Here is a 12554-nt window from a genome sequence, read left to right as displayed (position 1 = left end):
AGTTGCAAGAAGTTGATTAGCCTGCTGGGGACATTTTCGGACTAGATCCCCATTCTTTGCAAACAGCCTTTCCTAGTGTCTCATACTATAAGATCCAAACAGCCTTTCCTAGTGTCTCATACTATAAGATTACGATTAAGGATGACAGCGGGACGGGTCTATAACAGATTTGAGCAAAACTCAAAACATGTCACATAAAATAAAAAATAAAAAAAAAATTGAACCCGTAATCAAACCCACCCCAGAACCCATAGGTTAGACCCATTAATCATATTTTATTTTTATATATTCATTAAAGTTACATCTCAAACATAACATTTAATAATAAATTAACAAAAAGAATAGCTATTGCACGTAACGACCAAGAAATTTTTGTATCATTCTTTAAAAAAACTAATTCAACGCAATAATACAAAATATAAAGAAATTAGCATGTGTAAAACCGCTCACCGTCCCAAATGTTGTTTCAAAACACGCTTTTAAACCAATTGGCCGGTCTGGACCCGGTTCTTCAATTCCAGACCCACCCGGATGGGGGCAGATTTTGTACTTTTATATGTGATATTCATTGTCATCCATAGTTACGATTAAGATTTAACATATCTAAATTCCAAAAAATATATGAAACTTAACATATCTAAATTCCAAAAAATATCTGAAACAAAGAGATTATTTAAGTCGATATATACAACTCTCAATGACTAAATCCAACCAATTTGAAATATTTGACATACACTCAGCGTCCAAGAATGACAGAGAGCATGAAGACATTGTAATATATTTGAATTCTAATACCATATTAAAATTGGGTAAAAACTTGTGTGAGACGGTCTCACGGATCGTATTTTGTGAGACGGATATTTTATTTGAGTCATTCATGAAAATATTAATTTTATATACTAAAAGTATTACTTTTTATTGTGAATATCGGTAGAGTTACGCGTCTCACAGATAAAGATTCGTGAGACCGTCTTACAAGAGACCTACTCTTAAAATTGAAACTTACATCTTACTCAACCTCAAAAATTAACTAAATAAAATATCCAAATCTATATATACAACTTTCAAATAACTTAATCTGTCTCAATGACTTAATTGATTGTATTGCTCAACTTTAAAAACTAACTCAAAAAAATTATTTAAATCCATATATCATCTTCCAAATGACTTAATTTGTCTCAACGACTTAGTTGAATCAATGTAAAACATTTGACAGTAACATATATAATAATAATAAAAAATAGGTGCTGAATAAAATTAAGCATGCCCGAGTGAGGAGAAACATTAAAGCAAAATTAGAGTCTTCAAAATTTCCTCTACGTCAAATCCAATCCAAGTATGAAAAACACAACATCTCAATAAATACACTGTCATACAAATCTAATAAAGGAAAAAGCAAGTGATCTAGCAATGGCTGGCAGTGCATATTTTTTCTTCGAGTTCCCTAATTTAGGGGGACAACTGAAATCGTCAATGCCATCTGGCTTCCTAATTGTCGCGCCTCGTGCTCCTTCGCCGAGGAGCAGCATCTGCAGAGGAATCGTCGTTCTGCTCATCCTTCTCCTCTGAGGTCACTTGGTCATTTGAGGTTTCAGCAACACCTGTATTCTCAGCCTCTGTCCTTGGTTTAGCCTAAAGTCACAATCAATTCATACACACGAGAGGAACATATTAGTGATTAGTAAATGATAAAAGCAGATGAGAAGCAAAATAAATAATGAAATCAACTCACAGGTTTCTTTCCACCAAAGATGAGTTTCAACAAAACTGTGAAGATGACAACAACAATGGAGACGAGAATTCCAATCGTGAGGTTTGGTTGTTTCTCAGCCTTCTCAAGCAGGTCCTGCATAGACAAGAGCCTAGTCTTATAAATCTGAAATCTGCAAAAGAGGGAACTAAAACCCAGGTAAATAGAACAACTTACCAATACTTTGACCTTGTGCTCACCCAAGAAGGGAAGGTCTGCAGCTTTGTAAAGGTAATCGAACACGATTTTCTGAAACAATTTACCAGTAGAATGCACAGTTTAAAACCAGTATATACGTAGGAGTAAGAAAATTGTTAAAGGCAGGAAAATACGGTGAGGCTCCATAATTACCTGGACTCCTTTGAGCCCATCTGAACTTGGTTCTTCAGCCTTTTGTTTCTCTTTCTCGACGTCAAATTTTGGTTTCCATGCTGTTTCTCGGTACAATTGTGCAACTTTTTCATTGGAGGCTATCAAAATATTGTCAAACAATATACCATCTTGCATTGTCCAGATCTCAATGCCAATTGCTGCAATTGGATCGAAGTTTGGTTTGTCCACTTCGAAGTACTCTGGGTTTCCAATTAGTTGAGCCTTCCAAATACCCTTGTAGTTAGGGTTCTCAATGAGTGGAGGCTGCCATTTTCCTTTGTAAGCAGGATTCCTCTTCATCGGCTTCTTCCACTCCCCACATCCAGGAGCCTCTGCACATTTGGGATTGTCAATTTTTGGTGCCTCCCATTCACCATCCTCTTCATCATCCCAATCTTCTGGTTTTGTAGCTTCAGGATCATCAACCTCCTCAGGTTCATCATCCAACCAACGTTCAGGCTTCTCAGCTTCTTCATCTTCAATTTCCATTGGAGCATCCTCATCCCAGTCCTCGGGTTTAGTGGCTTCTGGGTCTGGGATTTTCGCCCTCTCATCCCAATCTTCAGGTTTCCTGTCATCAGGATCTGGGATAGTCTTTGGTGGGATAAGTGATGGTTCAAAGTCTTCTTCCGAAAGGAAGTTAGCTTTCTTCTTTTCTTCACCATCAATCAAGATCCTCAGCTCATTATCTGGTTTCAAGATGGCAGTGTAAACATGGGTCAATTTGTCCGATGGCACTGATGGCGGATACTTGAGATGATGTTCAATATATTTTCCAGTTTTGGGGTTTTCATGCTTCAAGATAAAGTGAACCTTATTGGTGGCTCCACATTTGTCAGGACCAAACATTATTGTGTACGGTGACTCATTATCAAAATTCTTGGGAATCCATCCAGCATCCTGAGGGCGTAGGTATTTGATATAAGCACCTCCACATTCGAGGCCTTCCTGGAGGCGGACCTCAAACTGAAGGACAACTGTTTCATCCTTGAGTTCAGCAGGTTCTTCAAGTACTTTCACTATGGCATGTTTCTTGGCCTTCTGACTCACAAGAAGCCCAAAATCATCATGTCCCTCACTCTTCGAATGTTTCCACACACCTGAGAACATATCAAAGGCGTGCAAAAAGGAACATTGAAAATCAAATTTTTTTCCTCAAAATGCCATAATTTCAGAGATTAAGAACTGCATATACATCCATTTGCCCAAAAATAACCAATTAGACAATTCAAAACATAAAGCTTGGTAGGCCAATAAGGGTATAAAGAATAACAATCAACAGAACTTCAAACCCACAATTTTACCTTAAAAGAAAAAAATGTGTCACCTGAAGACCTGATTAGGCGAAACAATTAACCAAATAATTTTGCCTAGCGTAGACAGAACAACGAATAGCATCATTTGTTTTATAAAAGGATGCTTGAATAGAGATATGAAAATACAGAAAAAGAAACCGGGTGAATGTGGTTTTAGAGTTCAAGTTTCATATTTTACTGTGATTCTTTTTAATAATAAGTTTAAAATACAATGCTTGATAAATTAAATAATTAATTTCTTAAGCTTCTGTAACCATACAAAGTAAGCGGTGGAAATATAAAAGGATGTTCAACCAACAGCACGCAACTTGCTTTCATTTCCCCACCCCTATATGAAAACTCTGAATAGTTCACAGAGCTAAAACAAGCATCCCTTATCAATCTTTTTCCTAAAGCTAGTACTTTCGCACGAAGACAACAAATTAACCCTTATCTCATACCAATAAAGCAACCACAATCACAACTATAACGCATTTACAATTTCAAAATCAGACAAGAAGGAAAAGTGTCAAAACTACACGAAGAGAGTTAAAATTCCCAAGCACAAAAGCCACCGAAAATATAATACAAGCGTCAATCTCCATATGCAAACACAAATTNAAAAAAAAAAAAAAAAAAAAAAAAAAAAAAAAAAAACCAATCATCGACTAATTTAACAATAGCAGCAGATCCGATAAACTCTTACCGTTGTAATCCTCCTTCTCAGAAACCACCCATCTCCCCTCGAATTTCTCATCAAACGACTCGTAGAATTTCTGCAAAACCACACAAATTCATAAGCTAAAACAGATCCAACAAAAACCAAAACCTCAACAAGCACTAAAAAATTACGCCCAAACCCACCACATCATCAGAAGCGCGGAGCTGCGAGACGAAGCACCCGATCGACAACAGCAACAAACATTGCATTATCCAAATCCTCCGCTTCCGATCCTCCATCGTACGAGCAAAAATCTGACACCGATCACAAGGAATGGAAATCTGCAACACGGATAGAAATTTTTCCCGGTGGATCTGCGGGGTGAGGGAGGCGAGCTGAAAAATCTTCGAAAGAGTGAAAAATTGTAGCTACGGAGAGTGTATTTATGTGTAATTATATAGATCTGGTTACCAAATGGAATCGCGTAATTTCGACCAATGATCTTTTCTTGCCACGAGAAGTGGACCAATGAAAACCGGCCACGTCTCACGTTTTACGTCGAAAAAAATCTGGTAACTCCACTACCGGATCTCGGGTACACCCGTTATTATTAATATTAGGATTAGGGATATATATTATATTATATATATAATAATATTACCGTCTTAAGTGTATATTTTATAATGATTTATATAAAAATAATTTTTTTTATAAAAATAATATTTTTTTTATAAACTGAGTAAAATATCAGTCGAATCAGTCTCAAGAGATTTTGTGAACAATCTTATATGTCAATTAAATCTACTATTAAACAAATTAAATATTATCTAATATATAAGAATCATATTTTTATTTTAATATATAAATCTCGTTTAATCTATATTAGTGTATATCTCACCATTTTTTTTAACATTTTCCTCAAATAATAGATTAAGTCTTTTGTGATACGATCTCACGAATCTTTATCTATGAGACGGATCAACTCTACTGATATTCAGCATAAAAAAATAATACTCTTAACATAAAAAATAATACTTTTTCATAGATGGTCCAAATAAAAAATCTTTCTCACAAAATACGACCCGTGAGACCGTCTCACACAAATTTTTGTCCAAATAATAACTTTTTTGTATAATTTTTTTTGGTTAATTGTTTTTATATACTATTTTTATTTTTAAGATTTATTTTCTCTCTAGTATTTCTTGTTATATATACACCATACGCGTAAAATATATTTAATGAGACAAACGATGGTATTTTTATCCATAAAACAAATCAATTTTGTCCATATTTACAATAATAAATAATAATTTTGATATAAAAAAATATTTTTTATAAATATCCTAAATAAAATATCAGTTTAATAAAAAATTAATTCTTGAAATCGTCTCTAATTTATATGATCAAGAATATTATACTAATTTAATTAGAATAAAAAGATAATAAAAATCCTGATTTAGCATTTTATTCCACGTATGTTACAGGTAAATGTACAATATTGTCGAGAAGAAAAGTGAAGAACAGCCCATATATACATAGGGCCTTTGGGCCACTCCAATATCTTTCAATTACTCCCCACGCATAGGCCTGCAAAGTTAAAAACAAACACAAAGCTTCTGATAAGCCCAATCGACTACTACATAATAGTAAATGGACAAAATTAAACTATTTCGATTAAGACAATTCAATGATTTCGGTAATAATCTAATTAAAGATAATTAGATTATTTTTATAATAATGTTATTAAATTTAAATTTTAATCTTAAACATTATCTTTGTTAGTAATTATCAGAAAACCCAAAAAAAATTTGACACAGGGTTGGATGGCAGAATATGATGACCTCATCAAAGGGTTAGAGTTCACTTATCTGATGATGAGATTTGCAGAGTATCATATTATTGTTTATATAGATAATGATCTCGTTTATTCAACACATTACGCTTATATTGTATCATATATTGTATTGAAAGATGAATGATGATCTCTTATCCATATCGATATTCGATAATAACATATGATAAAAACATGTCAGGTACTGAATGAATAAAGATATCGAACATGGATAAGTCCCTCCACGGTTTAAAGGGGGAAAAATTAGATTTGGATCTTTCGTTGCGGCAAAAAACACAACATCTGATATTGTGCACTGTATATACGAAATGATCAGTTGAAGGTACTGTGTTTTCGGCTATAGGAGAAGAACAAATCCGGATAAATTGGAGGTAACTCGAAATTCATACATCAAGAATCAAGATCGCTCTCAAATCAAATCCATTTATTGAAAATCCAAACACAACTTAAGACGTGAATAACAACATAGCGCGCACCTGGCCAAAACATCGCCACCGATGGGATTCGACATGATTTCTTGGCGATCGGAGTGCTGGATATGGGCCACCTTCCGGAAAAACGACTGCTTCACAAACTTCTCAGCATTATCCGCCACGTGCTCCGGCTCCGCCACCTCCGGGAACGTCTCCCGCCTTGACTTCCGGACGGACACGTTGGGAGCACGCCCCAGCTGATGCAGCGCCGTGTACACCCCGAAACTAGCGGATAAAGCTATCATCCCCAGGGCCACGCAGACAGGAAAGAAATCACCCTTCGGCAACCTGTTTACGCATATACCGCATAAAAAACAAATTCTTGACAGTTCACTCGTATATGTATATATATATTTGATGATTATTACTTGGATTTGATGAATCCTGGAGAAGACTGGACCAAATGGGGAGAATCAACATAATATGCTTTCAGTTTCGGGGAAGTCGACGTTGTAAAACTCGACCTCCCTCGTAACTCATTAGCCATCAATTTCCAGTAACCCTGCAAGAACAAGAAGTAAATTCATATTTCATTCATCAAGATTTTTTAATGAAAGAAAATGGAGACTCGTAAAGTACTACATACAGCAGCTCGAAATGCCATGATTTTCCGATCTTTGTAGAAAATTCGAGTCTTGTGATTGATTTATAGCTGCGAGAGATGAGATTAATGAAGTAATAATGGAGGAGAAAAGGATAGCTGTCGAAAAGCTAACGGGACAGCGTTGTTATGGAACACTCTTGAAGTAGCTACACACGTACATTCCAGATTCCAACATCTTATATTTACTTCTTTAAAAATTAAAAATAAATTATATATTAATTAAAAATTATATTATATTAATATCTATATTTTGTTGCAAATACTAGATATCATGTTCAAAATTTTAAAAAAAATTAAAACATGATTTTTCATGTTATAAATGATATGATTGTAACAAAAAAAAAATTCAAGAATACATATAAAGTTTATTGGAATACGATAGTTTTATGAATTTACTAATATAAGTTTTTATTTTTTTTAATTAAATAAAGATGAAGTATTATTTTATAATTTTAGAAGGATATTTTATATATATAATTAAAAAAATAAATGATTGACAAAAAACAGACAAAGTAATTTTTTTATCAACTATAAACAGATTAAAATCAATATAATAAAATTTCTTTTAAGTTAGCGATAAAAAAAAAATTCATACATCATTAGCGCCCACTTTTCTCTTGTGGATGTCAAGAAATAATCTTTCCTTGGTCAAACATTTACTTAAAAAAATAATTATCTAATGTGTTTTGTATACACTCAAACACACTTATTTTCCAAAAATAATGTTTGAACTTTGAACAAAGTCATTCCTCCACATTTCCCCAACTTCAGACATAATAGGAAAATTCAACAGTATATTATTAATATAGCAAAAAATGACAGTTCCGCAGAAGTTGTGCACATGTATACATTTGTGGCAAAAGCTTACAACAATCACCTAGTATCATCACTCAACACAGAGGCACATTGTGAAACATCCTTACATCTCTCAACTAGTTAGTAAGTCAATTCCTTGTAGATAACTCCATTTAATGGTAGCTATCTCAAGCAAGAATCAAAATCTAGAGTATAATCCCAAGAATAACCGATCGCCAGTTTACAAAGTTAATTTATTTATCATCGTCGTCGTCGACTCCATTTCAGCCGTCTAGTAGAGACATAGCAACGCCTAATCAAGATCCAGTCTCTTCTTCGTGGCTTCGTAAACCAGATATGTGATGCTGGCTGATGGTACGACTTTGAGAAGATTTGGAAAAAGACCTTTATAGAAGCCCCAAAAACCTTCGATCCGATATGTTCTCAAGAATACACCTGACATGCTATTGTCGGTCGAGCCTTTGGTGGCACGATGAGCTTGCATTCTGAAAAATAACTCATCAATCAATACAAACAAGGTATGTTTTCTGATGCATGGACAATACTGGTTTCTATGATTCTGTCGCTAAAATTTTTCGCCAATGGACAAAAATGGCTGATGGTTTGTGTGCATTACCTTGTTCTTACCACCTGTAATGGGTAAACGCAGGTTGCTCCAAGGGCTCCTGAAATTGTCCCACAACTGAGTTGCACAAGAGGGCCAGGTTCTGCATGATATTTAAAATTTAACTGTTTCAGTAATCGTGATGCATCTGAGGAAACGAAGACTTGGTCCAATCAAATAGAAAAGGAGAAGTAGCTAACAACATACCACCATCCTGAAGAATATATTTCCTGGACATGTCTTTCAAGGTCTCATAGGCAGCTAAGTCAATTCCTGCATAAGGAATAATTCCAAGAAGAGACGGGATCAATCCTCTATATAAGGCTCGAGGTCCCTCCTGAATCCAAATATCTTTTGATAATTTCCCAATATTTGGAACAGTCCCACTTTCACAAGCATAAGTTTGTAAACGTGTTTTGACGAGATCCATTGGGTAGATAGAGGTTTGTGCCACGGCTCCAGCCAACCCACCAGCAACAAGTCGACCCGCAGTTCCTACATCCCCGTTGGCATTTCCAATGACATTCTTCAACTTTTCGTATGTGTAAAACTTGATGGCACTTTCAGGTGCAACCTTCAACACATTTATCCCATTACCCCGAAAAAAACCTAAAAGGCCACCTTCCTTCCACATGTTTTGAACTGCAGGAACAATTGAAGCACGTGTAGTCTGAACTTGTAAAATAACCTTAAGGCGATCAAGTGGTGCCGTTGCGGTACGAGAAGTGGCTCCAGCAACCCCTCCCGCAATTAAATACTTGGTGGCATCAACATGCTTGCTGATGCCTTCAGGAATTACAGCATGTTCACCAATATCTATAAGATATACCCTTTCCCAGTATCGATATATGTTTTCAATGGTAGCTTCATGTGGATAAAGCAGAAGAAAATCTCTCCACTCTTCGAAAGTTATAATTCCATTATTGTCCTTGTCAACATGCTCAACAAAACTGGCAAGTTCGTCATCATCGAATTCTATCCCTGCAAAAACAAGCTGCCGTGGCTTATAAGATGAAAACAATCCAAAAATATCCAAGAAATCAGAACTACAAAAGGATTCACCAAAGAGCTGACACAAGACAACTTACAAGCATTAAGAAAATTCTCAGGACTTCAAATGCTAATCATGCAAAGAAATCAATAATAACTAAATAACTGAGTAAAAGGATAACTAAGAAAACTGCATTAACCAACCATCCATGAGATATAGCTATATAGACTAACTTTATCATTCAAAGACAACTAGTACAGGGACCATAACAATTAGTTTAAAAAGGTCAAAGCATCAACATATGAAGGAGATATTAGTCACTTTTTATAATTGCAGTCCAAGGTGCCTACTTAACATCTAAAAAAATGAAGAACCGTTTTATGTGATATAAAACTGAGAATAATTATTAAACCCCATAAGGCATGCACCTAGGCTCAAAGCTCGGGAATGCGCAGCCCTTGCACCTAGATACAATCCAAGGGCGGACCTCAACCATAAAGCTCAAGCCATGGTGCTCTTTAAGGCTCAAGAACGCCTTATTTGTAAGCTTAATAAATCCAAAATGGAATGCAAGATAATATCTATTCATTTCTGCTAATAAACTAAAGTTTTAAATTTAATGCTGTTTTGCTAAAGTATAAATGATAAAATTCTCTACAAATACTTATATTCTATAAAATCATTTCCTTTTAGCACTCCACTTCAATATGCCGCACGTCTTGCCTTGAACTTTGCGCCTGAACTCTATGGTAACTATGATCCTTATGCGACTCACGCTTCCAATAAATATGTAAAAAAGACCACAAGAGGAAAGATAGCATGTGAATTCTTCCAGAAAGCAAGAAAAATGGAAAGGACCAAGGCCTCCAATGGCACGTATTCCCATCAAACACAGGGGAAAGAAAAAGGTATCGAAATATATAGTGTCTTAAATGGATTCGAGAGAAAAAAATAATAATAATAGTATGAGCAAATGCATACAATTAATAATATCTTATAGTTTGTGATAAACACTTGCTTCGTTATGAACGCCACAATTCCACCACAAAAGGAGTGTTTCTACAAATCTATGGTGCCAAGCTCCCAAACCAGGACAAGAAGGTTTATGGTCAGCACAATACAAAATAAATAATGAAAAAATAAAAAAGGTAAGTCTGCGTCATCGCACCGCAACGCAACAATTTTTCCAAATGAGTAGACAGCACAACAAGATTGCATATTATAATCCAAGGTCATCTTGATTTGGCGCTGTCTATGTTTTCTACAGCACAACGAAGGCCACATCATAACTGATTTAAGCACAAATCTTAATGTGTTACTATGAATTCCGAGTAGTTGAAGTGGCAATCTACAAGTAACGGAACTTCATCATAACTACAATAGAACACACGCCTCTGCTTTTATGGCTAACATTTTTATGCAAAGATCACATTAAGGATCAACGCATGCATTCAACAAAGAGGATAGCTGGGGATGGATACACCAATCAACAATTTTAGAAAGGCATTGGCGCAAACCAGCAGAACATAATTATCAGCACAGGAAAACCATTCAGATCACTCAGTCGAGAGACCTTTCAAGAAGTGACTTCAGGAATTTCACATTTTTACATGCCATCGTAAATTAATTCCAATCTTTACTGTTCTATATCTAAATTACAAACCAGAAATAAAAATTCTCAAATGCAATCAATCATATTCTTAACAGAAAAAGGTGCAAAATACCACAGTAGGGAAAATATACTTACCGGCCTTGACTAGAGCATCCCACAGCTCCTCAGGTAGAATACATCCATTGTGCTCCACATCAATCGCCTGAAAAATCCTGTACAATTCCAGCTCCTTGTCATCCATATACTTTCTAAACTCCGGATAATCAACCCTCCCATCCTGATTCGCATCGCAGACCTCAATCAGCTCCTTGGCGAACTTGTAATCCGCGGGGATTTGCATTGCCGAAAGCCCCTTCTCGATTTGGGCATAATCCAAATACCCCACATTATTCGTGTCGAAGAAACCGAACAAAGTCCGGATTCTCGAGTCCCGCTCCTCCTTGGTCTCCCTCAAGGCGGACAGCACATGATCCAGCGACACGGGCCCGGGTTTCGCGACCGGGTTGCAGGGTCCGAGGCGGTTTTTCGAGTCCTTCTGCCCGGTATCCATTGTTGCTGCAGCTGATTCCTGGGAATTCGCATTCCTCGACACTACCCCAGACATAAATGATCTCTGCAAAAAGGAATTGGTACAAAGTAAACAAAATCGAGGGAATTTTTCTCACTGCATGCTACGAAAAAATATGGTGTTCTTCAGATCTGTGGAGCGAGCTGGGTTGCCTGCTTGTTGTGTGTATTAAAGTGAAGATTGGGATTGATAATGGAGCAGGGATGGAGAATATCTGGAGAGGATCTTCTCGAAGGAAGACCCGAGGAAATGACCCGGGTTGCTATTTGGAGCTCCGGTTTTTTGGAGAGGCGAATGGTACCAAAAGATTCAAAAATAAGCGTAGCTATTACGTGGACAGTTTGAATTCTCAAATATAAGCCTTGTTTTTTTCAAATAATATATATGTATAAATTCTATTTTTTAAATTATATTTTTATTTATGTAACTGAGATATTTTATTATTATTATTATTATTATTATTATTATTATTATTTATCAATCAATTCACGTTCCGAACTTATTAGTTTACATTTTTTTTCAATTTTTATCGGATTAATATATAACATTAGATATGAGAGTAATTTTCGACGTCACATCATATTTTTAGATGACACGCTATTTTTTTTCCGATGTCACGTCGATACTATAATAAAAAATGATTGAAATAAAAAAATGCTATTAATCGACCTCGGTTGTAAATTGATTTTTGCAAAATACACGCAAATATATCTTGTATTTAAAATATAATTTCATATCTGTTATTTATTTTACATAAATCGAATTATTAATTATTTATTTTACATCAATCAAATCGTTAATATAAAATTATAATATTATTAATCATTTTATTTTTATTTTTATTTATTAATTGGTAAAAAACTTAAAAACATAATTTATCATTTTGTCTCAAATTTAATCATTTAAACTAAACAAAATATTATTAATCAATTTCTATTCTACATCCAACTCGTTCT

At 35.2% G+C, this 12554-nt stretch overlaps 3 protein-coding genes across 3 annotated transcripts; all 3 read right to left on the bottom strand.

Moving 5' to 3' along the window:
- Positions 1-1231: 1231 nt before the first annotated feature.
- LOC140975707 (calnexin homolog) lies at positions 1232-4539 on the bottom strand. Its single transcript, XM_073439571.1, has 6 exons — positions 4282-4539; positions 4124-4193; positions 2102-3222; positions 1928-1999; positions 1733-1846; positions 1232-1632 (listed from the first exon to the last, which is right to left on the bottom strand). The coding sequence occupies exons 1-6, from the start codon at positions 4375-4377 to the stop codon at positions 1489-1491; spliced, it is 1617 nt and encodes a 538-aa protein (XP_073295672.1). The 5' UTR covers positions 4378-4539; the 3' UTR covers positions 1232-1488.
- Positions 4540-5512: 973 nt separating this feature from the next.
- LOC140974808 (uncharacterized) lies at positions 5513-7144 on the bottom strand. The gene is made up of 4 exons (XM_073438299.1): positions 6990-7144; positions 6772-6905; positions 6407-6691; positions 5513-5665 (listed from the first exon to the last, which is right to left on the bottom strand). Exons 1-4 carry the CDS (start codon positions 7005-7007, stop codon positions 5647-5649), a joined length of 456 nt encoding a protein of 151 aa, XP_073294400.1. The 5' UTR covers positions 7008-7144; the 3' UTR covers positions 5513-5646.
- Positions 7145-7957: 813 nt separating this feature from the next.
- On the bottom strand, positions 7958-11890 carry LOC140975706 (calcium-dependent mitochondrial ATP-magnesium/phosphate carrier protein 2-like). Its single transcript, XM_073439570.1, has 4 exons — positions 11166-11890; positions 8635-9408; positions 8440-8530; positions 7958-8308 (listed from the first exon to the last, which is right to left on the bottom strand). The coding sequence occupies exons 1-4, from the start codon at positions 11632-11634 to the stop codon at positions 8116-8118; spliced, it is 1527 nt and encodes a 508-aa protein (XP_073295671.1). The 5' UTR covers positions 11635-11890; the 3' UTR covers positions 7958-8115.
- Positions 11891-12554: the final 664 nt, after the last annotated feature.

Source organism: Primulina huaijiensis, chromosome 4 (assembly GCF_012295235.1).
Source record: "Primulina huaijiensis isolate GDHJ02 chromosome 4, ASM1229523v2, whole genome shotgun sequence".
NCBI lineage: Eukaryota > Viridiplantae > Streptophyta > Magnoliopsida > Lamiales > Gesneriaceae > Primulina > Primulina huaijiensis.
The sequence above is the reverse complement of the archived record's forward strand: the minus strand, read 5'-3'. Positions and strand labels throughout refer to the sequence as shown.

Coding starts and splice junctions, on each gene's coding strand:
- LOC140975706 (XM_073439570.1), bottom strand. CDS start 11,634: ATGTCTGGGGTAGTGTCGAGGAATGCGAATTCCCAGGAATCAGCTGCA. Junction 8,531..8,634: donor ATATATTCTTCAGGATGGTG/GTATGTTGTTAG, acceptor AATATCATGCAG/AACCTGGCCCTCTTGTGCAA. Junction 8,309..8,439: donor TTACAGGTGGTAAGAACAAG/GTAATGCACACA, acceptor GTTATTTTTCAG/AATGCAAGCTCATCGTGCCA.
- LOC140975707 (XM_073439571.1), bottom strand. CDS start 4,377: ATGGAGGATCGGAAGCGGAGGATTTGGATAATGCAATGTTTGTTGCTG. Junction 4,194..4,281: donor TCCGCGCTTCTGATGATGTG/GTGGGTTTGGGC, acceptor GTGGTTTTGCAG/AAATTCTACGAGTCGTTTGA. Junction 1,633..1,732: donor TCTTTGGTGGAAAGAAACCT/GTGAGTTGATTT, acceptor TTGTGACTTTAG/GCTAAACCAAGGACAGAGGC.
- LOC140974808 (XM_073438299.1), bottom strand. Junction 6,692..6,771: donor CCAGGATTCATCAAATCCAA/GTAATAATCATC, acceptor ATGCGTAAACAG/GTTGCCGAAGGGTGATTTCT.